This window comes from Poromitra crassiceps, assembly GCF_964638095.1.
Source record: "Poromitra crassiceps genome assembly, chromosome: 17".
Lineage (NCBI taxonomy): Eukaryota > Metazoa > Chordata > Actinopteri > Beryciformes > Melamphaidae > Poromitra > Poromitra crassiceps.
In genome coordinates this window covers 17525148-17552844 of record NC_139635.1, presented here as the reverse complement: position 1 = coordinate 17552844, position 27697 = coordinate 17525148, and the positions used below count along the sequence as shown (strand labels likewise).

At 42.7% G+C, this 27697-nt stretch overlaps 1 protein-coding gene across 1 annotated transcript; it reads left to right on the top strand.

The window, feature by feature from the left end:
* Window positions 1-15701: 15701 nt before the first annotated feature.
* Window positions 15702-27682, top strand: nol7 (nucleolar protein 7; the record flags this gene model as incomplete). Its single annotated transcript, XM_083653851.1, has 8 exons — window positions 15702-15880; window positions 16643-16703; window positions 19505-19560; window positions 19666-19691; window positions 19805-19904; window positions 21291-21412; window positions 23171-23248; window positions 27115-27682. The coding sequence occupies 8 exons, from the start codon at window positions 15702-15704 to the stop codon at window positions 27186-27188; spliced, it is 696 nt and encodes a 231-aa protein (XP_083509977.1). The 3' UTR covers window positions 27189-27682.
* Between the last annotated feature and the right edge of the window lie 15 nt (window positions 27683-27697).

Sequence of the window (27697 nt, the reverse complement as noted above, 5' to 3'; positions counted from 1 at the left end):
TCCCCGCTATGTGCAAAAGTTCAGGTACGCATGGGTAGCCTACGCATCCAGCCTGTGAAATTTTGTATCTGCTGACTGTCAACAAGAATTGTTTCAACAAACTATCTGCTAGGTACTTTCCACTTCTCCTTTTTTTAACTATCAACAAATGTTCAACAAACGTTGCAATTTATAAGTTGATCAAGTCTACCTGCTCAAATTAGGCCACTTACAAAGTATGGTTCATGGACTGTCTGCATTTGGTTAAGGTTATGTTTATTATAATGTAACCTGACACATGGTTTTGTTTTTACCAAGTTTGATCTGATCTCATGATCTCGCACAAATAAAGCTGCCTTAGGGGACATTCACACCAAAAGCGTTTTTTTTTCAGTCATAACGCTATGAAAATCATGTTGAGAGCGCTTCCATTGTGCACAAAACACAGCGCACGGAGCGGTTTTTTTGGTGCTCCGTTTGTTTTCCCCTGTAGTCGCGTGCAGTAGGCTACAGCGAAATAAGTTTCTGGCAGCAAATCACTTTTTGGCACAACACCCAGCCAGTAGGCTATACAGTAGCCTAACTTCTCTCCCTGCAATTGCACCATGCAACAATAGCTTAACTCGAGTGGACAATTCTGATATAGGCTATTGAAATAGACTATAATTAAAATCTCACACATCCCTACCCTATTAAAGAAACAAATATTTTTAAATGTGTATGTTATAGCCGATATGGACAAAACGACTAATTAGGCTACAGTAAGCGCACGCTTTGGGACATGATGGGGATATTCACTGCGTAACTGCGCGGCGGCCCTTTGGTGTGTTTCAAATGGATCAGCATCAATTTTCGTTACGAATCCGAACTGGTTCATCCTCCAATTCTCTCCCTCTCTCTTCCCTCTCTCGCTCTCTCCCCTCTCCTTCTCTCTCTCTCGCCCTCTCTCTTTTCTCTCTCTCTCTCACTCTGTCTCCCTCTGCTTGCACTCAGCAAGAAAGAAGCTGCTGTCACAGACGTGATGGCGGTGATGCTGGCTTTCAAGGGGAGTGATCTCACACTTGTGAATATTGTTTTGGGCATAAACACGCGTATATGGAGATTTGCGCCGAGATGACGCCCACAATTAGGGTTTTGCGCGGCGCTGACGCAAAATTACCGCCTTTGCAACGATAGGGCCCATATAGTCTTATTAACATATAAGAGTGTCAATAAGCACCTTATAAGAGCCTTATTACCTATTAATTAACACTTATTAATAGAACCTTAATATAAAGTGTTACCGAAAATATGGACTCACTCATTATTTTTTCGTCAGGCAGATTGTTAGCTGTCTATTGTGCATTAGCAGGACCCCCGAAGGACCCAAGACAGTCGTAAACAAGAGCCATGCGCTATGTGAAGGAATATTCCTCCTCTCTTGCTCCAGCTCCATATGGTCAATGATGTCACCAGAACCTCGAAGGAGACTCGGCTGAAGACACGTTGGAAAGAGAACGCCTTCGTATTTTCCACTGAATCTAAAACTAAACTAAACGTAAAGCTATAGCATTCGTTAGTCTAGTAAGCTACATGAGGGCAAGTGCTGACTGCATAATACAGCATGGAAGTTTATTTGGAGTGGGACTGCAGCAGAAACCGTAAGTACGTTACGTCTCCCCAAAACGAGACTCGCTCTTCATGGGGCCCTTGACAGCTCTGGGCCCTGGTGCACCGCACCGCCAATCCTTACGCCAGTGGAACGGTTCCCTCCCCTAACCAACTGGCTGAGGGGAGTGTCCCAGATGCAGAGAGAGCTCTGCAGCATGCAGTAATGTAGTGTATCAGCATAGAACTCTCATGGGTCTGCGTTGAGACTAGGTCACCGTAACCACACTTCCAAAGTTTGAAGTCGATCGAACAAACGATTCTCGAGATAAACCACTTTTTGTGTTTGCCAGTAGGTGGTGCTATGCCGAGTCTGTGTGTGGGAAGGTGCCTGTGTGTGTGGGGGGTGGCGAGGGATCGGTCGGATTCAGGGGTGTCATGCAAGCCAAAATTCTGAGGGGGCAACATTTGGGCGGCTGGCAATTCTTTTTGAATTTTTTTGTCTGTTTTCCTAAAATGTTGGCCTGTTTGAAGCCAGGTTTAGAGGAATATTTCATTTTAAATTAACATTAGGATTAAACAGTTGTGATTTCATTATTCAGTTGTAACATCAATATTTGCAAATTTTCTCATTAGGATAAATAGTGTATATTTATTTCAAGATGTTTGTCAATTATTTGTGCTGTTATGGTTATTAGCTTAGTTGCTCACTTCTACACTAGCTACACTGCTGTCACTTTTCTTGGAATACTGCTAAATATTCCTTCACCCAAAATGTTATTCAAATAAAAATACTATATCCACAATGCTAATTATTTTTAGAGAACTGCATCTTGACCTGGAGACATTAAATGGAATTCAGTGTTTTAGTATAACCTGTGATATTGGTGGTACAAACTAACAGCACACTGCCATAACACTCACACACAGCTTTACATGACATGTAAACAACATGATTGAGGGATAGCTAACATTACAATCTTAGCTGCCTGGTACAAGTAGCCAACTAACTTGCTGCAATCTATACCTATAATAACTAACAGCATTTCATTTTCACATGTTTGAAAAGGGGATTGATTGATGCTCTACTGCTAATGACAGCCATGAATTTTGATTTATTTTATTTTTTATTTTATTTATTTATTTTCCCAAAAATTGCCCCCTCAGTTTCAATGGGCATGACAGCTCTGATCGGAGGCCCCGGCCAATGTCATGAAATTGTGACACAAAATGGGACGCAAATTGTGACTGACACCGCTACCGCCCGCCCGACCGTCCACCTAGCCAATTTTATTATAGGATGCTGCTAATATTAGCATCATGTAATATAACCTGTTGTGTTCTTTACCTTTCTTTCTTTGCTTCTTTTGTTTCTGAAGCACTTTGTATCTGCACTCATTAAGCTTCATTAAAAGTCCTGTTAGCCTTTAGGTGCCTCCTGCTGTTTTCAGCTGTCTATACAGGCAGCCGTCACATCTGAACATGATGTCAGGCTGGAATACCAGAGGCACTGGAGTTCCTGCTGTCTATACAGGCAGCCGTCACATCTGAACAGGCTGTCAGGCTGGAATACCAGAGGCACTGGAGTTCCTGCTGTCTATACAGAGCTGTACATCTGAACAGGCTGTCAGGCTGAAATACCAGAGGCACTGGAGTTCCAGCTGTCTATACAGAGCTGTCATCTGTACATGCTGTCGGGCTGGAAGAGACACTGGAGTCCCAGCTGTCTATACAGAGCTGTCATCTGAACAGGTTGTCAGGCTGGAATACCAGAGGCACTGGAGTTCCTGCTGTCTATACAGAGACGTCACTACATCTGAACATGCTGTCAGGCTGGAATACCAGAGGCACTGGAGTTCCTGCTGTCTATACAGAGACATCTGAACAGGCTGTCAGGCTGGAATACCAGAGGCACTGGAGTTCCAGCTGTCTATGAGCCGTCACTACATCTGAACAGGCTGTCAGGCTGGAATACCAGAGGCACTTATGGAGATTTGATTCAAACTAAATAGAAACCATCTCTGAAAACACAGAGCGAACACTTTGACTGCACATTCACTTCTCTAACTTTACTATGGTATTCTGTGTGTGTGTGTGTGTGTGTGTGTGTGTGTGTGTGTGTGTGTGTGTGTGTGTGTGTGTGGGGGGGGGGGGGGGGGGGGGGGGGGTGGTCAATAAAAGTGAACTCTGTACTTTAACATGTAGTGAGAAGGTTAATTTGGGCTATACAGTCAAATGTTGAAATCTGAGAATATCTAGACTGTGAGCATCGAATACACATTGTGACAATATATGCCTTCTATGTTTTTGGAGCTCTGTTTGGTTGCAGTAACATATTAAGTCACTGGGTGGCACTTGCACTCCTTGTTTAAACTGAGAGTGAGTTACAGGAACAGGTTGAGTTGAGTCAGTGCCACTCAGTCTGCCTCTGGACAAGTAGCTTGTCTCTTCAGTAAGGACTTTACTTGGAACGTGTTAAACTATATCCATCTACATGTATGTGAGAGATTAATGCCATAGAGAACAGGCATTGTATGGTTGACAGGTATAAACTGTTTTAACTTCAACATTCTAAATTGGCCCTAGCCCTACTTCCTGTTGCAGTGTTTGCCAATACAATAACTGACAGGAAACTGATAGGGCTGTTTCAAACCAACTTGAGTCCAAACTGTTACTAAACTAACCCTAACCCTAGTAACAGAATTCTGGTGAAACTGTCACTAGGTGAATAAAGTGGTGTATGTGTGAAATCCCAATACAGACGTCGTCCGACTCTGTCATGCTATCCTGGAGTAACGTTAGCCTACTTCCCCAAAGCTATAACTAGCACAAAGCTAATGTAAGCTACGACACGACAAAAAAATCACATTCCAACATGTTGAAAGATTTGACAAGATCATCATATATATACACCCAAACTTTTTAAAGTCCTGTAACCCCTCAACCTCCTGGTGGGTACCCTGTACCTCCGGAGGGTACTATTAAAAGAAAATGTGTGGGGTGGGTTACCCCCGATGTAACTGCGAGTTTTCCTGGGGGTACACGTAGGCTACGCCACTTTGGGAATGCGCGATAGACACAGTCATACAAACACAAGACATTTCTCTATACTTGATGTATCAAACATGTCAAATGTTGCTGGTATAGATTCTTACCTCCCAACTGACGTCCGCCTCAAGAAGAACAGACTTTCTGCCTTTATCTGTCAAGGAGACAGTGAGAGATGTTGCTTCCTGTTATTTTGTGAGTTCTGTGTCTGTAACCGCAAAGATGGAGGGGGTGAACCTGCTATTAAGCAACGGTATTGAAGAGAAGTGGCCATGCACTTCCTCCAAGGCTGCAAACTCTCTCACTAGCTCACCACAAGTCATGTGACACTGTCTATGTGACAGGAGTTTGTCAGCCATTTATCAAGCTGATCAGAATTACTCAAAATAACACTGCTAAGAAGTGACTTAAGAGTAGAAAAAGAAATGGCCTAAAGCCCCTGGAAACCAAAAATACGGTGAGTATGCCCGGTGCTGCACAACCTGATACATTCTGATGCATTTTTTATGTGCTCCCCTCCCCCCAAACTGAGAGTTCACACAACTTTAACACTACATACAAACTGTTTATCATCACCCTTTTGTCTACTGAAGTGATCCCACTGAAGTTCTGCACACTTTGTGCGTGTGTGTGTGTGTGTGTGTGTGTGTGTGTGTGTGTGTGTGTGTGTGTGTGTGTGTGTGTGTGTGTGTGTGTGCGTGTGCGTGCATGCGTGCGTGCGTGTGCGTGTGTGTGTGTGTGTGTGTGCGTGTGTGTGCGTGCATGCGTGTGTGTGCGTGTGTGTGTGTGGGGGGGATGTTTTTGTTTTTGGAGCTTGTATGTAATAACTCTGGAGCATCAGCAGGCCCACTTTAAACCCAACTTCAAGAACAGTAAAGAAATTGAAATTTAGATACTTTTAGATGCTTAGCCTACTAATTATGATTGATTATGAATTATATTTTGGCAAAAATGAAATGAACAAAGTGATAAAATAAAAAACAATGGTAAGGGTCCCATAGTATACAGTATACGCGGGATCAGCCGAGCAGCATTTTGGTAAACAAACCGCGTCACTGGGTGGCAACGGCAAGGGAACCCTGTGCAGCCTGAGCTTTGGGAGGCTTGAGTGTCTGACTCTAGCCAGCTGACTCTGTTTACATTTTAAAAACTGTGACGGTTCACACAACTTTAACATGACATGCATTATATTATACATCAAACTCTTGAGCTAATTCAGCCCTCATGCAGAATGTCAAAATATAAGCGATGTCATGTATAGTTTTTGAGATATTATAATTATTTGAGATATATTATTTAAGGGCAGTGAGTGTAGGGATAATTTATCAGCCGATATGGCCATTTTGCGTTATTATTCCGATAATGGCCTTTTCTGATCAATTATCAGCCGATAATCATGCTTTATTTTTGGAAGCGGAGCTATTGTTGTCGCACGCTTGTGACATCACAGCTGCGACGCAAACATGGCTGCTGCCAGTTACCAGTATGTTTCTGTTTTTCAGTTTCAGATGATCAGAAAGCTACTCTAATTTGCAATCCATGTCCCACACAGGTTCCGAGAGGAGGGGAAACCTCTAAGCTGGCATTACGTTAAACCAAAGCTGATGCAGCAGATATGTTTGTTCTTTTTGTTAGCGAGTGTTAGTTTTAGCATTAGCTCGGAGCGGCCTACACTTCAGGCTCGTCCGCTTGGCAGACAAACTGCTTGTGACATTTACAGTCTGTGGCTTTTGATCAAACAGCCCCGCAAAAGCACTTCATACTCACAGAGCTGGTGTAAACTAATGGAAAATCCTTTACCTGAAATGAAACATCCAGGGATTGTGTATTTAACTCCAAAAAACCACTCGCTAACGTTAAGCTAACCCCGCTAGCCGGGAGTCCCACTATAAGCCAAAGGGACTTTGGAGTTGAGCTAACACTAGATGTTGGACAGAGCCAATAATAAGGAAAACAAAGGTGCAGTTGCGCACATTAGGCTACATAAAAAGCATCAGTCAACATCAGTGTCTTTTCTTTAATCTGGTGGCAGCATTTTTCAGTAAAAAGTGAAACGACACAGATGGTTTATAGTGCCTGCCCCATTCATTGGGCCCAGGCTACAATTCACTGAGAACTGGAACCAATGCAAAATCTGAACAGATCAGTAACATGACAATAAGAGTCTAAATTATTATGCCTTTTGTCATTGCGTTTTATCTGCAGACTAAGCAGTCATTGGCTTTCCGTTCTATAAAAGCCTTTATTTTTGTATTGACTGTAATTGAGTGATACACTTGACTTTATTAAAACAATCATATTATATCAGAAGTTTTCTTTGTTTTGCGTTCACAGTGATGTCAGTTAGATTTGGTGAGGTCAGAGCTATGCTCACTACATCTGCCTTTTTTTAACCCCAGGTGTGCATAAAATACATGTTAAAACCTAAAAAATATATATTATATATATATTTTTATTATAATAATTATCGCTTATCGTATCGGTTATCGGCCAGGAGAAGCAAATATTTATCGGTTATTGTATCAGTTGAAAAAATCCACATCGTGCATCCCTAAGTGTAGGTGGCACTAATGCATGTTTTAATTTGTTTACAAACCGTTGTTAAACAAAACTGTAGAAGAAGAAAAGCAGCAGTGAGTGTGCTGCGGGGGTGTACTGACTGTACTCGCCTGCGCTTGGCTGATTTCCAGGCGAGGCGGCAGTCAACTCAAACGAGTGTGTGGCTTTCTACCCCAGTGATGCGCGGGCATCTATGTGATGACTTTGCACAGAAACCGTCTATAGTTTTTGAGATATTAACGTTTGGCACAACTCATACTAGTTAACTGCCGCGGGGTTCCGCATTTCTGGGTGGTAGTGACGTCACCCTGATTCGTCCTATTAAATTTCCGGTAAAACTTTATAATAACTATACACTATAAAGCATTAATAACAGATTAGCAAATACTTCATCATGAATTCATCATTTATAAAGCATTATTCATACATTAATGCTCTTCTACTTTTTTGAGCTGCTGGAACAAGTAGATTTACCACTTGTGGAATTAATAAAGCCGATGCCAGGCATACTCAACTTCCTTTGCCCGGGGGCCACTTTATAAAATGACAGGAGGTCAGGGGTCACTTAATAAACAAAGCATTCAACCAGACTAAAGCAATAGAGAGCCGCAGGAATGAGTCCGGAAAACATCGATGCTACATCATCCCTGCGGCTCTCTATGTACTGGTAGGCAAATGAGAAACAGCACCGCCCTCTCCGTGCCGCCTGGCAGTACCAAGCGCCTCCAGCAGTCCTTCTACACACTGCAGTCAGACTCTATAATGATAAAGAAGTGACAACTGTCTGAGCCTGTTTTGGTTGCTAAACAACGGTATTGAGGGGAAGTGGCCACTTCCTCCAATGCTGCAAACTCTCTCACTAGCCCACCGCAAGTCATGTGACACTGTCTATGTGACAGGAGTGTGTCAGCCATTTATCAAGCTGATCAGAATTACTCAAAATAACACTGCTAAGAAGTGACTTAAGAGTAGAAAAAGAAATGGTCTAAAGGCCCTGGAAACCAAAAATAAAATGTGTTGAGTTTAAAAACACGATTAAAACACGATTTCAGACGGACAAGCCCGTCTTTTATTATCACATGAACACTTCAACACATCACACATGCATGCGGCCACAACACACTCATGCTGACGGTGGCCGGTGAAATTTGTCCTCTGCATTTGACCCATCCAGGCTTGTCCTTTTCCTCCAGGGGGCAGGCCAGGAGCAGTGGTCGCTCTTTCTTTCCAGCGCCCGGGGACCAACTTCAGATGTTGTCGTCACTGGTCGGATGACGATCTTCTGCATGTTTTTAGTGGGGGGTTATGTACGGAGGAACCCCCTGGGGAGCACGGGGAGAACATGCAAACTCCACACAGAAAGGCACTTTCGACGAGATAGCCCACCTGGGCAGTAGGCACTGAAGATATGGGGCGGTCACAACTCCAGCGCCCGCAGCGTCCCAGGCGAGAATCGAACTCAGGACCTTTTAGCTGTGAGGCGACAGCGCTACCGACTGCGCCACCGTACCCCTGCAAGAACAGTAAAGAAACTTAAATTGAAAGCAATTGAAATTAAAATTGATTTTTTTAAATGCTTTTAGATGCTTAGCCTACTAATTATGATTGATTATGGATTATATTTTGGCAAAATGAAATGAACAAAATGATAAAATACAAACAATGGTAAAAACCGTGTCACTGGGTGGCGTGTGTGTGTGTGTGTGTGCGTGCGTGTGTGTGTGTGTGTGCGTGCGTGTATGTGTGCGGGGGGTATGTTTTTGTTTTTGGAGCTTGTATGTAATAACTCTGGAGCATCAGCATGCCCACTTTAAACCCAACATCAAGAACAGTAAAGAAACTTAAATTGAAAGCAATTGAAATTAAAATTGATTTTTTTAAATGCTTTTAGATGCTTATCCTACTAATTATGATTGATTATGGATTATATTTTGGCAAAATGAAATGAACAAAATGATAAAATACAAACAACTGTAAAAACCGTGTCACTGGGTGGCAACGGCAATAGAACCCTGTGGAGCGTGAGCTTTGGGAGGCTTGAGTGTCTGAATCTAGCCGGCTGACTCTGTTTACATTTTAAAAACTGCGACAGTTCACACAACTTTAACACGGCATGCATATATTATACATCAAACTCTAATTCTGCTCTCACTCTGGATCAGAGGAGGTTTTTCCAGTGAGGCATAGGAGGATGGTCCTCCTCTATTAGATTGGGGATTTTATATAAAAAAAAATATATATATATATATATATATATATTTTTTTTTCATTTTTCATATTTTTTTTATAATAAAATATCAATCAAATGTGTTTTTCTTATGTGCAGACGCTCATTTTTTCATTCATTATAGCTCCATGCAGACGAGTGACTCTGGCCCTGGTCCCACCTTGGAGTAGGAGATTAAAAAAACATTCGCCCTGTGGGCGTTTATTTATTTGGGAATTTATCTAATGGAAAAATAAGATTGGTTGAAAAAGACAGACAGACACAGAGAACACGTGAGATTGATGTGTTTTTACTGTTTTCCCACCAATCAGGTTGAGCTGGGAGGCAGCCCTCCCTTACCCTGGTTAAACCAGGTGAAACCTAATTGGTTGTGTGTTGGATAGATTGCTTGACATTGATTGACATTCTGTATTGTCCAATGCTGAATACGTCTGAAAATCGGCAACGTTGTTCCACTGCCTGGTCTGTGGTCTCTCACGCTGAATCAAGGAGGTGAAATCCACTGCTTGACCTGACAGGAAGGATTTACTGAGACAGTAGCAGCATATCATATTTCCCTCTTATTTTTATTTACTTTTTTATCAATCAGTAAGTGTTCACAAGCCAGACAGTCGTTGATATTGGATTACCACCAAAACGAGTTTCGAGTTGCGGGGAGACTTGAGCTGCGCGATACGGGCTTTTTGCAATGTCAGAAAACTGGAATATTTGCAACGTCTCGACTGCAGCGTTTCCCCTACAGACAGCACGGATATTCAAGTAAGTCAATTGATTTCAAGTTATCCGAACCTTCTATTAAATTCGGCGTGGAAATGGTTCACTGAGCAGCGCTATTTTTGTCGTATTGAAGTTTCATCCTGTAATTTCTTATACTAAAACCCGCAAACCTTAAATTCACACATTTTTTAACTGAATTTGGCCTGTAAATCGATAGCTGACAGCGGGCTCAATTTTAAAGCTTGAGTGGTGATCTTTATATCATATGAAAGTAGAAGAAATAAGGAATCGATTGGGATGAAGCATGTCAACCTAGGATGTCGGGAAGGGGGGGTAAATAACCGCACTAGCTTCCTCCCCTGTTTCCAAGCTCACCAGCCACCACTGCTCTGGATGTCAAAATATAAGCGATGTGATGTATAGTTTTTGAGATATTAACGTTTGTTTGGCACAACTCATACTAGTTAACTGCCGCGGGGTTCCGCATTTCTGGGTGGCAGTGACGTCACGCTGATTCGTCCTATTAAATTTCCGGTAACACTTTATAATAACTATACACTATAAACAGTGTTGGGCAGTAGCTTGCTACAAGTAGCGAAGCTACATAGCTTAACTACATTTCTCAGTAGCTTGGTGGTAGCTTCACTACTTTTGAACCAAGTAGCTTTTTCAGTAGCTAAGCTATTTATAGACCCAAGTAGCTTGTAGGTTCCCGCAAAAGCTACAAGCTACTCGCCAGAGAAAATCCATGAGCAAAGCACGCAGTGGAGATTTCTGCTGCGGTTTGGATTAAACAGGAGGAGACATTGCATATGTCAAGTGTGCCTGTGTGTGTAGCCAATAAAGCACTTCAAATTCCATTATGACGGACAACAAGTGTTGTTGTCTCATCCTAACCCTTTTTAGCATCCTTGCCTCTCTTGCAGCAAGAGCACTACTCTGCCTCTGATTGGGTTGGGTTTAGGCAATGAAGACTGACGATTGGTTAAGGGTAGGGCTAAAATATGTCATGTGCTGGCGAAGTCACATCAGCAACAAACTTTGAAAGATGACAGAGCCAGAGGGAGCCACTGGCAGTGATGAAGGAGACGTTCAGGTTTTATTGTCTGTTTTTGAATATTGTGCCAGTGAGAGTTTCAGTGTGTTTTATAAACAATCACAATGAGATTTATTTTTGCCTGCCTATTTGTTTGGTGGAAAGTTGTTCTTTGACATGAAGTTGATTCAATGTGAGAAAAAAAGTAGCTTTGATGTAGCAAGCTGCTTTTGCCATGTTGCTCGTAGGTTAGCTTGCTACATTTCTCTGGGGATAGCTTCAATGTAGTTTAGCTATATTTAATCGAGAGTAACTGATAGCTTAGCTTACTACATTTTCCAAGTAGCTTGCCCATCACTGACTATAAAGCATTAATAACACATTAGCAAATACTTAATTCATCATGAATTCATCATTTATAAAGCATTATTCATACATGTCGCTCTTCTACTTGTTTGAGCTGCTGGAACAAGTAGATTTACCACTTGTGGGATTAATAAAGCCGATCCCAGGGATACTCAACTTTCTTTGTCAAATGACAGGAGGTCAGGGGTCACTTAATAAACAAACCCTCCAACCAGACTAAAGCAAGTGAGTACGGAAAACATCGATGCTACATCATCCCTGCGGCTCTCTATGTACTGGTAGGCAAATGAGAAACAGCACCGCCCTCTCCGTGCCGCCTGGCAGTACCAAGCGCCTCCAGCAGTCCTTCTACACACTGCAGTCAGACTCTATAATGATAAAGAAGTGAAAACTGTCTGAGCGTCACCATCTCCATGTTGAGACTTGAAATGTGAATCACTTACTTAGTTAAATCGTTTGTCCTTGGCTCCTTGCTTAGTTTTTAGCCTACAGCATGTACACTTTGTCAATTTTAATCTTTGTTGTTAAGAAGAGTGCATTTCAGACCTGTCTCTGTGAAACTCTTTCTTTAATAAATGAATTGAAATGAAACAATAATATGAATGTAGAAGGAGTCTCTTGCGCTTCAGCCCCTCCACAGAGGGAGGTGGGTGCTCTCAGAACAGGACAGTATAAACCCAACAACAGTATAAAGAGGATCCTGGAGCACTTGATTAACTGGAAAGTTATTTGAATAACGTTTCGACACACAGCTTCTTCATCAGATCATCTTCATCAGAGCATCTTCATCAGAGCTTCTTCATCAGAGCTTCTTCATCAGAGTCAAAACGGTTTTGACTCGTGGATCCTCTTTAAACAATGTTATTTTTTCTGTAGTCATAGTGGATTGTAGGTCTTTGGCTGCCCGCCAGAGTTTAGTCTGACATTTTAATATTTAATATTTTTACACTCTGCCATTAACCTACAGAACATGAACCCACATAGCATAAATCTGAACCACTGACAATTAATTTAGCTGGAGCTTAGTCAAACTTTATTTATTTTTATTTTTAAATATTTCCCCCCCCCCCGATTTTTTATCCCATTTTTATCCCCCATTAGTGCTAATTTAATTTATTTATCCTGGTTGCTACTCCACCCTCTGTCGATCTGGGGAGAGCCGAAACTGGCTCCATGCTTCCTCCGAGACATGGGCAGTTAGCCAGCCGCTTCTTTTCACCTGACAGACGAAGCTTCACCGGTAGGACATAGCAAGATTCAAGATTCAAGATTTTTATTGTCACTCCGTAGTACAAGTATCACGTGTGAAATTATTGTGCTGTAGACTCTGTTACAACATAGTGAAAAAAAAAAAAAAAAGAGGCAACAAGCAATAAAGCAGTAGACACGCCACAGACAGTGGCATATTCACTGCACATATGTGCAAATGGCATGAACATACTTTAAACATAATTAAACATAATAAAATTCTGTTAGGTGCAAGTAGCATATACCTAATTAAACACACGATTGAACATTAGTCATACATGATGGTAGCAGCTGCAGTGCGGTACAGTACGGCTACTACACTATTTGTATATGTTAAGGTGTCTCGTGGCCTGCGAGAAGAAACTGTCCCTCAAGCGTTTTGTGCGTGCTCTTGGGACCCTGTATCTCCTCCCTGAGGGTAGCAGGGAGAACAGACTGTTGTGGGGGTGGTTTGTGTCTTTGATGATCTTCAGGGACCTCCTGAGCCACCGCTAGTTGTACAGATCTTGCAGTTCTGGCAACTCATCTCCTGTTACGTGCTGGGCCGCGCGCCTCACCCTTCTTAGCGCCCTGCGGTCCATGGTGGTGCAGTTTCCGTACCAGGTGGTGAAGCAACCAGTCAGCAAGCTTTCAATGGTGCCTCTGTAGAAGTCCCTGAGGATTTTTGGCCTTAGCCCGAATTTGGGAGGTTCACGCTATTCCAACCAGTTCCCCTCCCTCTGAACAGGCGCCCTTAATGACCAGAGGAGGAACCACATTAGCAACCAGGATATTGCATGTTTTTGGTGAAGGGGGTTCATATATGAAGGAAACCTGATGAAGGAGAACATGCAAACTCCACACAGAAAGGCCCTTTTGACGACCCCACCCGGGCGGTGGGCACTCGAGGACATGCGGACGGGCACGCATTCCTTCAGCGTTCACAGCATCCCAGGTGGGAATCGAACCCAGGGCCTTCGAGCTGTGAGGCGACAGCGCTTACCACTGCACCACCGTAGCCTACCCCACAGTCAAACTTTATTTAACGATAGTTTTCAATGTGGATTAGAAAATGGTCGGGAGGCCACTCGGCACCTAGTCTCGCTGGCCAGCCTCCTCTCCCTTCCGTCTGAGGAGTCTGGCGCCGCAGGTCTCCATAACTGGGATAAACCCTCCCCTGCTCTACAGCTGCTCTCCCATTGGAGGCGTCGATTTCAGACGCTGCCGGATTTCCGCTCCCTGCTTAAGAAGCTCTGTCATTGGCTCCGACCATGTCAATCAAAGCGGCTTCCGCTCCCTCCTCCCTGTGTGTCGCTGTAAATAGTGCCCTGCCGCCTCAGTGAAAACAACAATGCTAACTAGCTAGCAAGCTAATGGCAGAAACCTACACGCTAGCTCGTTGCTACACGCTGAAAACGGCAAATTGGATTGTTGGAAACTATTTTCCATGGGCACTGCCGCTAAGCGCCGCCCATCGCAATCCCACTATGGAGACCTGCGGCGCCAGACTCCAGACGGAAGGGAGAGGAGGCTGGCCAGCGAGACTACTCGGCACCCTACCTTGGGCTGCACCTGGCCCCCGGGTCGCAAGTTGAGTATCACTGTCCTATCCTTGTTTTATGGAATGTGCAAAAACAGATATGTTGAAATTGCACTTATTTGTTCTTAAGGCTGTTCATCTGTTTGATGGTCCATTCACTGTGAATGTTTTCAAATGTCTTCTAAAAGAAATGGGAACATTTGGAGGTGTTGTTATTTATAGCCATATGCAATGCTTTTCTTTGGCCCACATGAGACCAGATTGGGTCCTGCCACTTTTCTCTCCAAGAGAAAAGAGACGATCAGCAGAGAGAGAGAGAGAGAGAGAGAGAGAGAGAGAGAGAGAGACTTGTGACTCCTCAAATGTTAACTTACTTTTTTCTAGTAAAGTTTATAAAAATAAACTTCACAAACATACTTTGGCTTTAATGCGAGGGATAGGCTATGTTGGTAAACAAACGGCTTAGGCATTTTTACAATTAATAGCCCCAGACATTCACGGCGCTTCCCAATGTATTATCTGGTCTTGTGTTTGAATTTGAAAACACAACTTCCCATCAAGTTTTCAAAATATACGCTCTGTTGCAGCTGTTTTCAGACGCATACACAATACCAATGTGAATAGACTATCAAATGTATAGCATTCAGTGGATATACAGTGGAATGGGGTTATAATCGGGGGTGTAGGACGTATGTACACACCTCCAGTCATAACCCCATTCCACCTACACTGTAGTTATCAGTACAAAACTAAACTCAAATGGTTTATACTAGTATTTAATCATTTAGAAGGAAAGTGCAGTTAATGTTGTGAAAGTCTTGTGAAGCAGTGTCAAGCCAGCCAGCATTTATTTATTTAAAATCGATCCCCATTAGCTGATGCTTGTGGCAGCTAATCTCTGCCAGAATGAAAAGCTAAATCCACTCAAAACATTTCAGAATAAATAAATAAAAAACACGACAAACATGTTGCAAGGTACAAATATAGAATTTGTAGTGAATGGAAGAAAAAGTCATACTTGTTCCCACTATGGAGCTTCTGCAAGTCAAGACGCAATCTGATATGAGTACGAGGTTTGTCGCAATAAAATATTTCATATTTTTCGTATTCATTTTATTTTTAATTTGATATGTTGAGCCCACTGGAAGATATAGTGTACTACTTTTCCATTTTAATTTTGTACAGCCCTGATAAACAAATTCAGACATGTTTGTCATATTTGTGGAATACAGGACTCTTGACATCACAATAATCTTATTCTAGTAGCCCGTTATTTGACGAGTGTAACAGGGGCCGCTGTGTTTCATTTATCTGCCAGTAGATGGCAGACTTTCCCCAGCGGTCGCATCCCAAGAGCGTCACGTCGCCAAATAGTGAGGTGTTGCTATTCAATGTGGTCAACACATGGGGTCAACATGGTGAAGAAGAAACAGCAGCGTGGGGAAGCAGCTCCAGCACACAGTGAAGACATGGCAGATGGTTTCAGCATGGCGCCTGACTCCAGCGACGACGAAGCGCCAGAGGAGGTGACTTTTGAAGAGTCGAAGCATTCCGCTCTGCGGACCATGAAGCAGGCGCTGGACAGAGCCAGGAGGTAACGTTAGCAGTAATGTTAGCAACACAACTAGCTAACGCTAGCTGCTAGCACCAGAACGTGCCGTGCTCACGTAGCATTACATGAGAGAGGCTCGCTCCAAACTGAGACATTTTCACTTCCCACCCAATTCACCCGTCTTGTGTCTAAAAAGGCAGGAAGTAACACAGGTGCAACCAGGACATTAATATTGGTTCCCAACTTCCGATTCATTGGGTGATCCAGGGCCCTCGTTACTGTTTTGCTTGCACCTGTGTTACTTCCTGCATTTTAGACACAAAATGGGTGGGTGAGAAGTGAAAAAGGCTAATAATGGTCCCATTTCACAGGCAGCAACTGTTTTGAGGTGGTAAGCAGGCCAGGAAGTGAAGCAGGTGTAATCAATACCATTAATGATGAGTTCAATTCCATTAGGTGTTCCAGTGCCAGGGCGTTAATGTTATTGAAACACCTGCTTTACTTCCTGCTTTACCACCTCACTGTGAAATGTGGCTATTCAAAAGTCTGTCGTTAAATCATTTTAAATGTGCTCTTGCTTCTTGTCCCATATACATACATCATGAAATCAGGATGAACACTTTTTCTGAATGGTTTAAGACACTCTTAACTTCGGCATAAGTTACAAATAAACCTCTTGCAGACCATGGTAGCTAATGTTCCAAAAGTTGAAATTTTATCAATTTGTATTTTCTTAATTGAGTTTGGCATGACACTGTAGGCTCATTGATGAAGGTAATGAAACAACACTGATTATGTTTGCAGGGAAAAGGAACTGTTGAAAGAAAAGAGGAGGAAGAGGCAGGAGCTGTTTCAGGAACAGAAGGTATGTTTGTGTGTTAAAGACCATGGCCTGTTGTAAGGCAAGTTTATTTCATTTCATACTTACACACAAGCTATTCAAAGTGCTTAAAGGTCACAGTGCAAAATTATTAGCATATTTTTTTTCCTTTGTGAATGAAATCATATGCATAATTATATCTTCAATTATGCACTATTGTGAATGAATTATGCACGTCTATTTTTACTGGTTGATATTAAATCCTCTATTTTTCCTAAATCTATTTTGAACCGATCTAAGTCACAGAAACTTTGTAGACAATCTTGCAACGCCAATACTTGCTATTCATCTCTCCTGTATGGAGCAAACGCCACACCAAGATCTGTCAGTCTACTGCTGCCTTGCTTATGGGCACTCGTTGCCTGCAGGACTTCCTCCTTTAAGTAATCATTAGGATCCACTCTTTAATTCGGCACTCATGCAGTACACCAAGCAGTATTTAATTTATATAGAGAGCCAAAGTGGAACGTCACTTCCTGCTCAGCACTGTACCACAGATTTTCATCCGCCATTTATTTTCCCATAGAGATTTCGTAAAATGCGTATAAAAATAGCTTTACTTGTTCAAACCAAACGTTTCAGATATATTTAGAAACAGGAGAGATCGCACAATATTTCACTCAGACCAAAACGTAAAAAAATGCGGGTTTAAAGGAAATATTTTTTCGGTGTTGTTTTTTTAAGTTTTGGTCCGAGTGAAATGTTCTATGGTCTCTCCCGATTTCTAAATATAGCTGAACCGTTTGGTTTGACCAAGTAAAACATTTTTTATAAGCATTTTACGAAATGTCTATGGGAAAATGAATTGCGGAAGAAAATCTCTGGTACAGTGCTGAAGCAGGAAGTGACGTTCACTTTGCCTCTATATCAGTAACATTTGACCAGTTACAGATGATTTTCCTGTTGGTCACATGATCTCCTTCCATTAAATAAAACAGCAAGGTGATACATTTAGGTGTAAGTGCTCCTTGGTGGATCAGATGTTTTTGCCAAAATGCTCCAAGTGATGTGTAAAGCATCTTAAAGGGATAGTTCACATTAATGTCTAGCCCTATTTGCTATTTACCAATGATGACGCTGATTGGAAGAGTTCTTTCTCAGCACAATCCATGCTGTTCCTCATAGTAGCTCTGGAAAGTTGGGCAAAGGAAAGCAAGGTCCATGGGGTCACGCTCCTGTCTGTACACGCTGACTGAAATGTACTTTGTGTGACTGTGGAGGACATTTCAGTGAGCTTCAGTCAGCTTGTACATACAGGAGCGTGACCCCATTGACCTTGTATTCGTTTTTGCCCAACTCTGCAGAGCTACTATGAAGAGCAGCATGGATTGTGCTGAGAAAGGACTCTACCAGTCGACATCATCATTCAGAAGTAGGAAATGCTGGCTAGACTGTAAAACATGTTAAAGGATGGCTTTACCGATAATCAACCCATTTTGTATCATTAATAATCTCTGTAATATAAGCACATGGGCAGTGTTTAGTTTCTCCCATTTCCTCTTCTGGCAAAGCGCTCCGTTGTTTTACGTCACAGCGCATCACAACGGAGCTGCGGAAGTTCTGCTCGAGAAGCTGAATCTGCAACGAGGGCGGCTGTTGTTTATTTTTATTTTTGAAGTATATGTGCACATCTACGGAGAATCACATCGAGCCTTAATGACTTGCAGCTGGCGGGGGTGGAGTTTCTGCAAGCAGAGAAAGGGAGCCTTTTTCTCTGTGAGGTAAACTGAGAGTGAAGGTAAACATTGCCCATGTGCTTACTGTATATTACCAAGATTATATATGATACAAAGTGGGTTGATTATCGTTAAAGCCATCCTTTAACTATCCCTGTGTAAATCATGTTAAACTGAAATTGTCAAAGCCCAGTCTTTATTTAACCATGAGTCCACAGTCCATTTTTAAAACTTCATCAACTTGGTGGTGTCGTTGCATATGTGCAATCAAACCAAATTATTTGGAGTGTGAACTTAATACATCACTGGAAAGTGAACTGTTAAACTATGAACAAACATAACACTTCAACTTACTGTCTTCCAAGATGAGATTTGGAAACCTAACATGGACTCGTCACACCGCAAACACACTGGATGTGAAAGTACGGCCGCGTGCAAATTCAGCTTGAGCAGGAGCCTGGCTGTTCACACCAGAAACGCTCTGTTCACACCTTGCACTGACTTCATGCCTGGCTGCACACAATCGCAGAAACTGTCTCTGCAGGTCTGAACAGTCTAAACTGTTAACAAGGGAGCCGAAATGAAATTCCAGGCGCTTTGCGGCGTGTCCTCGTTGCTTCAGCGTCTGGTGTGTTTGCACCATCACATGGTTATTTGGCTGACGGCGTCATCTGGTCTAAATACATGTGAACCAAGGGTTTGGTTTGTGGGGAAAATAAAGTGTCTGCAAGCTACACTCTGTGGCAGTTAGTCTTCAAGACGATGATCTGTCTCAATTTGAGCTTTGCTACAGTGAAGTCCTGTAGTTTCTCCACCGAGGATCCCTCTCACCTGGGACTCTGCTCCGGAGACGACGCCTACATCACTTTCTGTCTCTTCTGAAGGCCCAGTCTGTATTTGCTCATGTTGCAGCTTCTTACTGGAGTTGCTTCCATAATGAGTTGTAATTTTTCCACCCTGAAATGTGTCATCTGAATTTCTGATGCAAGGACTGATGCTATATGCAGCAATCAAAAACGGGTTTTCCATGTGTGTTGAGGCTTGTTGTGTTCTTGGTATAAAGCCACCGTGTGCGCGGGCTAGCTTCATAGCTTTGCTTCTTCCCCATAGAAAAGACGACTCTTGCCTGCCGACGTCTTGGAGGAAATCGATACAGCTCCTTCAAAGTAAGTTTACTGGACTGAGTCAATCTGCAGCCCTTTCTTACCCTGGTACTCTTCAATCTCTTCATGAGAACGATTGGTCAGTGTTTTCACTCTGCTTTTTTACAGGAAACAGAAACTGTCTGAAGACCAAGGTAAAGATGCTTCCCTTCCACACTTAATTTTGAACATTGAGCTCAGTATAATAATCTTCTAGATAAAGAGCATCATGTCTTATCATGTCATGTCTTCTTCATCTGTCACGCAGACGAAGAGGCCGGTGGCTCAGAGGAGGAGGAGGCAGCCGGATCAGACGAAGAAGACGAGGGGAGGGAGGACAGGCCCGGGGAAATGACGAACGTCCGGAAGTATGTGAATCCACTTTTTCATGATGGTTTTTATTTCGTCAATATCGGCAAACATTCACTCTGGATATGAGGTCTGTCATCTGCCTGCTAGGGCTGGGCAATATAATCGATACGGCAATATATCGCGATATTTTATTTCCCGACACTGTATCGATACTTGGATCGATATAAAAAAATAAAAAATTGCAGGCCATGCCATGCCAGGCCTCTGCATCTGGTGATTCCCACCCCTAATCGATACTGTATCAATATTTCCCATATCGATGCGTTCAGTAACACACTCAACACTTGGTAGTTTTGACTAAATTTGTCCACTAACTTATCAGTATAAAGTGACGTACATATTATTACACTACCTGGGTTGTACACAGTGTGTTGTATCTTTAGCTCTATTATTTAATTTTGAGTAAATTGTCTAGAGTATTGCAATACATCGCAATATGTATTGTATTGCAATGTATCGTGATACAATCGTATCGCGACCCATGTATCGTGATACGTATCGTATCGTGAGGTCCTTGCCAATACCCAACCCTACTGCCTGCTGGCAACTGGCCGTCTTCAATAGTAGAAAATTGCAAGCCTGTTGCATCATGAGTCAGCCAAGCTTCCTTCCTACGAGTTTGGCCGGGACATATATCCATATCGTGCTATGAGATTAGATAGATACAGACTTTTATTTTGGATATCTGCTATCTTTATGGAACAGTATTAGATTTTGAATATCATGGCATAGCTGTTGTCTTTTCCTCATCTTACAGTAAAGTGATGTAATTTTCTCAACTTACCAGACTTGTTCTAAACGTTTCCATTTACCCACGTAGTCATTATATCCATATTACTGATGATTATTTATCAAATCTAATTGTGTAAATATTTTGTGAAAGCACCCTACAATATTGTCGCAATATCAATATCAAGGTATTTGGTCAAAAATATTGCGATATTATTTGATTTTGTACATATTAGCCTGTCTTTGCATTTTGTTTTGATCAGTCTTGTTTTAATAAAAGTGCTTGTGACATCTCACATGTGGCTTTGACTTAGAACTGAACATTTAGCCCACTTTGTAGAAAATACAGAGATATATTGCGTAAAAATATGATGATTTTTGGTCCATATTGCCCTGCCCAGTGCTTTAGTGTTTAGATCTTATTTTTGAAGATGCTGATGCTGACAATTTATTTATTATGTGGGGAAAATATCTAAAAAACATGCGGTTTTACAAGTCCGTTGAAAATTATTCTGCTTGAAAGAGATTAATGCTACATGGTTAACTTTCTAACTTACTATTTCTGGGCACAAACTACATCCCTTTTCACTCAAATGGTGACTAAACCTAGATGTGAACCCCTGACTGAACTGTACCCTCTGAACCCCTGTCAGTCTGAAGGGAAACTACACGGTGACGACAGTGAAGGAGCAGCCCGCGGCCTCCTGCCAGCAGAGGGCAGCCATGGATTTCCTCCAGTCCAGACTCTACGGAGTGGGAAGCGGCAGAACCACAAGTAAGGAGGATGGTCCATTCACATTCAGTTTTGGTAATATGTCAAACTAAAGCGTGGTCTGAATACTGAAAGAAGGGTTTTGGTCAAATGTCAACCAACTAAAATGTGGTCTGCATTGCAAGCTACACTCTGTGGCAGTAGTCTTCAGGATGATGATCTGTCTCAATTTGAGCTTTGCTACAGTGAAGTCCGTCTGTCCGCTGAGCATCCCTCTCACCTGGGGCTCTGCTGTCTGCCTATGAGACATGCCTACATCATCACCCTGTCTGCAGGGCCGATTTTACCAACAGGCTTACCGGGGCTGAAGCCCCGGGGCCCGGGACATCAAGGGCCCCTTTTTTTTTTTTTTGCAATAATTTTTTTTCCATTTTTTTTTTTGCAATAATTGAATAACCATGTGTGTGTGCACTGTAATAATAACAGCAATAATAAATACTAAATAATAATAATAAAAGTGCTTGTTGTGACATCTCAGTGGCAATGTTTTCTTTCCAATCAGGCTGTTTATGAAAGAACATGATGGCTAAACCTACAGTTTGTGTTTGTAAGTTAGAATGCTGACAGGAGAGCAGGTGGTGACATGAAAGTTAGTGAGAAAAGGAGAAGATACTGAATAATGACATCACAACAGTATAATCCTAATGTTGATTTAAAATGAGATATTCCTTTAAATACGGCTAAAAAAGGTTAAAAGAAAACACTCAAAATTTTTCCGGCGGCGCCCAACGGGGCCCTGCAGAGATGAATAGCCCCAGGGCCCATGAAGTGTAAAATCGGCCCTGCCTGTCTGCCTATGAGACATACCTACATTAGGGATGTTCATCAATAATCGAAAATCGATAATTGATCGTTAAGGAATTGATTCGATCATGTGATTTTTTTAGATTTTTTTATAGATATTTGTTTAAATAAAATTAAATAGGCCTACATGTGCTGAAACGATAAGATTGGATTTCACTACGTGGGCGCAATGGGACTATGAGACAGAGAAAACTGAACAGAACACCTCTGGGTGGGGTTATGGGCGTGGTCTAAACGGGCTGCGGTGAGAACATTGAGGGTGAGAACAGCAACAGTACATTATCAGCTGAGTCAGCACTCACCCAGACGAGGAAATGAAGCGAAGTTTTGTGTGGGACCATTTCGAGTTAAAAGACGACATTGTTCATTGCAAGAACTGTGATGCCGTTTATAAGTAGTTAGTAGTGTTGGTACAACACAGCTAAGACGCCAATGATTCACCACTTGAACATCGTACATCCAAGCCTGATTAACGAGGAAGGCGCCTCGTCCTCTCAGCCCACCATCACTTCGGTGTTATAATTAGTGACGAGGAGATGTGATGGCCGGCGTGCAGAAAAGATCACCCAGGCTGTCTGCAACCTCATCGAGACGGATATGCTGCCCATACACATCGTTGAGGGCAACGGTTTTCAACGCCTGATCAATGTGATTGAGCCTGCGTATGAGCTTTCCTCACGGAGCACCATTACCGGGCGGATTGAAAAGCGCTTTGCACATAGGCATTTTGTAAAAGAAAAAATAAGAATAAAAAAAAAATATATATATATATATATATTAAAAAATATATGATTAATATAATCGATAATCGATCGTTCATTTTCCCGAATTTCGATTATGGAAATTGATTCAAAATGCCCATCCCTAGCCTACATCATCACCCTGTCTGCCTATTGATATGTGGATCTGTTATCAGGCTGAACAGGAACCACAGCTCATTCTTTCCTCTGCTTTTAGGTAACGAGCTTCTTTCTCTTCACAACAAGACGGGCAAGAATAAGAGCGCGGCCGTGCAGTTTGTCAAGAAAGACTGGGGTGAGTGAAACAGTTTGAGCTCTGACTGGAGACAGACTGGGGTGAGTGAAACAGTTTGAGCTCTGACTGGAGACAGACTGGGGTGAGTGAAACAGTTTGAGCTCTCTGACTGGAGACAGACGGGTGAGTGAAACAGTTTGAGCTCTGACTGGAGACAGACTGGGGTGAGTGAAACAGTTTGAGCTCTCTGACTGGAGACAGACTGGGGTGAGTGAAACAGTTTGAGCTCTGACTGGAGACAGACTGGGGTGAGTGAAACAGTTTGAGCTCTGACTGGAGACAGACTGGGGTGAGTGAAACAGTTTGAGCTCTCTGACTGGAGACAGACTGGGGTGAGTGAAACAGTTTGAGCTCTGACTGGAGACAGACTGGGGTGAGTGAAACAGTTTGAGCTCTGACTGGAGACAGACTGGGGTGAGTGAAACAGTTTGAGCTCTGACTGGAGACAGACTGGGGTGAGTAAAACAGTTTGAGCTCTGACTGGAGACAGACTGGGGTGAGTGAAACAGTTTGAGCTCTGACTGGAGACAGACTAGGGTGAGTGAAACAGTTTGAGCTCTGACTGGAGACAGACTGGGGTGAGTGAAACAGTTTGAGCTCTGACTGGAGACAGACTGGGGTGAGTGAAACAGTTTGAGCTCTGACTGGAGACAGACTGGGGTGAGTGAAACAGTTTGAGCTCTCTGACTGGAGACAGACTGGGGTGAGTGAAACAGTTTGAGCTCTCTGACTGGAGACAGACTGGGGTGAGTGAAACAGTTTGAACTCTGACTGGAGACAGACTGGGGTGAGTGAAACAGTTTGAACTCTGACTGGAGACAGACTGGGGTGAGTGAAACAGTTTGAGCTCTGACTGGAGACAGACTGTGGTGAGTGAAACAGTTTGAGCTCTGACTGGAGACAGACTGGGGTGGGTGAAACAGTTTGAGCTCTCTGACTGGAGACAGACTGGGGTGAGTGAAACAGTTTGAGCTCTGACTGGAGACAGACTGGGGTGAGTGAAACAGTTTGAGCTCTGACTGGAGACAGACTGGGGTGAGTGAAACAGTTTGAGCTCTCTGACTGGAGACAGACTGGGGTGAGTGAAACAGTTTGAGCTCTCTGACTGGAGACAGACTGGGGTGAGTGAAACAGTTTGAACTCTGACTGGAGACAGACTGGGGTGAGTGAAACAGTTTGAACTCTGACTGGAGACAGACTGGGGTGAGTGAAACAGTTTGAGCTCTGACTGGAGACAGACTGGGGTGAGTGAAACAGTTTGAGCCCTGACTGGAGACAGACTGGGGTGAGTGAAACAGTTTGAGCTCTGACTGGAGACAGACTGGGGTGAGTGAAACAGCTTGAGCTCTGACTGGAGACAGACTGGGGTGAGTGAAACAGTTTGAGCTCTGACTGGAGACAGACTGGGGTGAGTGAAACAGTTTGAGCTCTCTGACTGGAGACAGACTGGGGTGAGTGAAACAGTTTGAGCTCTGACTGGAGACAGACTGGGGTGAGTGAAACAGTTTGAGCTCTCTGACTGGAGACAGACTGGGGTGAGTGAAACAGTTTGAGCTCTCTGACTGGAGACAGACTGGGGTGAGTGAAACAGTTTGAGCTCTGGAGACAGACTGGGGTGAGTCAAACAGTTTGAGCTCTGGAGACAGACTGGGGTGAGTGAAACAGTTTGAGCTCTGGAGACAGACTGGGGTGAGTGAAACAGTTTGAGCTCTGACTGGAGACAGACTGAGGTGAGTGAAACAGTTTGAGCTCTCTGACTGGAGACAGACTGGGGTGAGTGAAACAGTTTGAGCTCTGGAGACAGACTGGGGTGAGTGAAACAGTTTGAGCTCTGGAGACAGACTGGGGTGAGTGAAACAGTTTGAGCTCTCTGACTGGAGACAGACTGGGGTGAGTGAAACAGTTTGAGCTCTCTGACTGGAGACAGACTGGGGTGAGTGAAACAGTTTGAGCTCTTTGACTGACTGACTGATCCCTCCAAACTGTGGTGTGACCATAGATGTCTTTCACAATGGGGACATGTCCACTCCCCACCACCTTTTAACACAAAGTGACACACTTACGTACTCAAATATGGTCTGAAATATCTACAGGGAAGTCTGTGTGGACATTTTAGTCTGGGAATGGATACCATGTTGAAATGGAAAATGTGTAGGAACCTTGTTAATAATATAATAAATAAGTAAAAAAAAATAGTTTTGATGTCCCCTTCTTGAAAAACAAAAATTTGGTTACATCCTCATGAGAAATAAAACACTTAAGTCAATAAAAAAACTATAAAACTGCCTTCTTCTGCCTAACTGATCTCCCATTGGTTTAGACTTTTCGCGTTACGTCCCATCCCACCATCCTTTGAAGAGGAAATACATCACTAAGGAAGCAGGATGCACTCAGAAAGCCATTTTGTCTGACCTTGTGCTGCATCACAGGGGGGAAACCTGAATATTCCTAATTCAGGGTATCCGCGGGGTCTTGAAAAGTCTTGAAAGTTGGGAATTCAATTTAGGGAAAATCAAGACCCTTGAAAAGTCTTATGTGGATTTCAAATTCAAGACCCTTTAAATGTGTTATTTTTTCGATGTGAATAGATGTTTTCATGACGTTCATACGGTTCATTTACGCTGAGTTAAAAATAATTTGCGTTCTTTTCAAAAAAATAATGTAACGTTACATGCATGTGACAGTGTGTCCGTGTGGGTGTGTCGTGGGCATCCCCCCCTCCTCACCTTCACTCAATCAGTGCTTGCTTCAACACAACAAACATGGCTGCTGTGAGCGCATGCGGTCTTATCCGGTCTAGAGAGCTAAATATTGAGTTATTTTGCTTACATTACGTTGCTGACAGGGATGGACACTACATAGCCCGTCTGTAAACACTGTTTAAAAGTGCGGAGGCGAACTGGCGAAGGGAGCCGACCAAACGCCGACAAACATCGCGACTTCAAAGAGCAACAGGTAGCAAATGTGATCGATAACATAAATACACTCCCTCAAATAAGTCGTCAAACGATTTTTATTTTGTGACAGCAAACATTTTTCACCATCAGTTTGACGAGGAAATGTGCTCAGTACGAGCGACCCTCTGCCAAGTAACGTTATTGAGTCATGATGCTGTTTATTTAATAGGGTGATCTGGTTGTAAAAATAAAACAATTATATCAGAAAGACGTTGAAAGCAGTGATTGATAATCAATGAAATCTATTGGGAGGTTGATTCTGGCACTCAATATTACGGGTGGGCAATATATCGATTGTATATCAATATTGTGATATGAGACTGTATATGGCAAGAGTGTCCAAACCTTTTTGAATGGGGGCCAGATTTGATGATGTGAAAATACCTGTGGGTAGCTTTCAGAGTGCACCAGATTGATCCTCAGGGAAACACTGTTGTTGTGCATGTGTGAGTGAGTGAGCGAGCATGTTATTGTTAAAAATATACTTTATATATATGTTTAAGTTGAAATAAACCTTGCCTTTGGGTTAGTCACTCAATGTATTCTCTTGAGCTTGATTCCTTCCCGGCCTATCTGAATTCTGTTGTATTGATACAGTGCATAGAAGTTAAACTCAAACTCTATAGTATGTGTTAGTTAAAGGTGTGTCGCTGATGTAATCGGTCACAGCTCGAAGTGGCGATGGGGTCTTGAAATTTATTGGAAGGGTCTTGAAAAAGTCTTGAATTTAACCTCAGGATTGCTGCATATACCCTGTAAATGTTTAGCATAACAATAGTCAAATTTTAAATATATTGAATATCCGCAGCTTCAATTTAAAATTGTTTGCCTTCAAAGTTCTTCTATTCTTTCTTCACTTGTTACCTGAGAGTGATCTCCAACGCTGCCCTCTGCTGTTTGACCCCCTAGCCTCCAAGGAAAAAGCCAAAGCAGAGAAGCTGAAGAAGAGGTGGATCCACAAGCAGCAGATTCCCTCCAGCTGACGGGACGGACAGAAGGGTTCCAACTCACAACCCTCCACCCGGACCGCTCTGAACACGGCACACTCACAGCTCAGCCCGCACACTGAACTTACATGGAGCGAGTATCACAAACACTCTGCTTATCTTACCAGGCTTATTTATGCTTTCAGGATCCATTGAAAATGTTCTAGTTTTCTGTAATGGGATCTCAAGCGTTCTCTTCGCCGAAGGGCATTTTCACTAAGAATCAGCCAATCAGGTCAGTGTGGCCAGGTTCTATGTAGAAACACAAATCTTACACAGAGATTAATTTCACCTGTTGTACGATGAAATGTGATTTTGATTCCGTTTAGAAAGACAGTTAAACTACTGGTTTATAATCTGTGCTGTATAACTTCCACTAATCCAGACCTGGGAGGTTTTGGGGGGATATTTGTCTTATCTGACAAGAAAGTATGTTATCAATCAATTCTTGTGTAAAAAAAATACATGTTAATGAAACTTACCATGTAAAATTTCTCACTATTAAA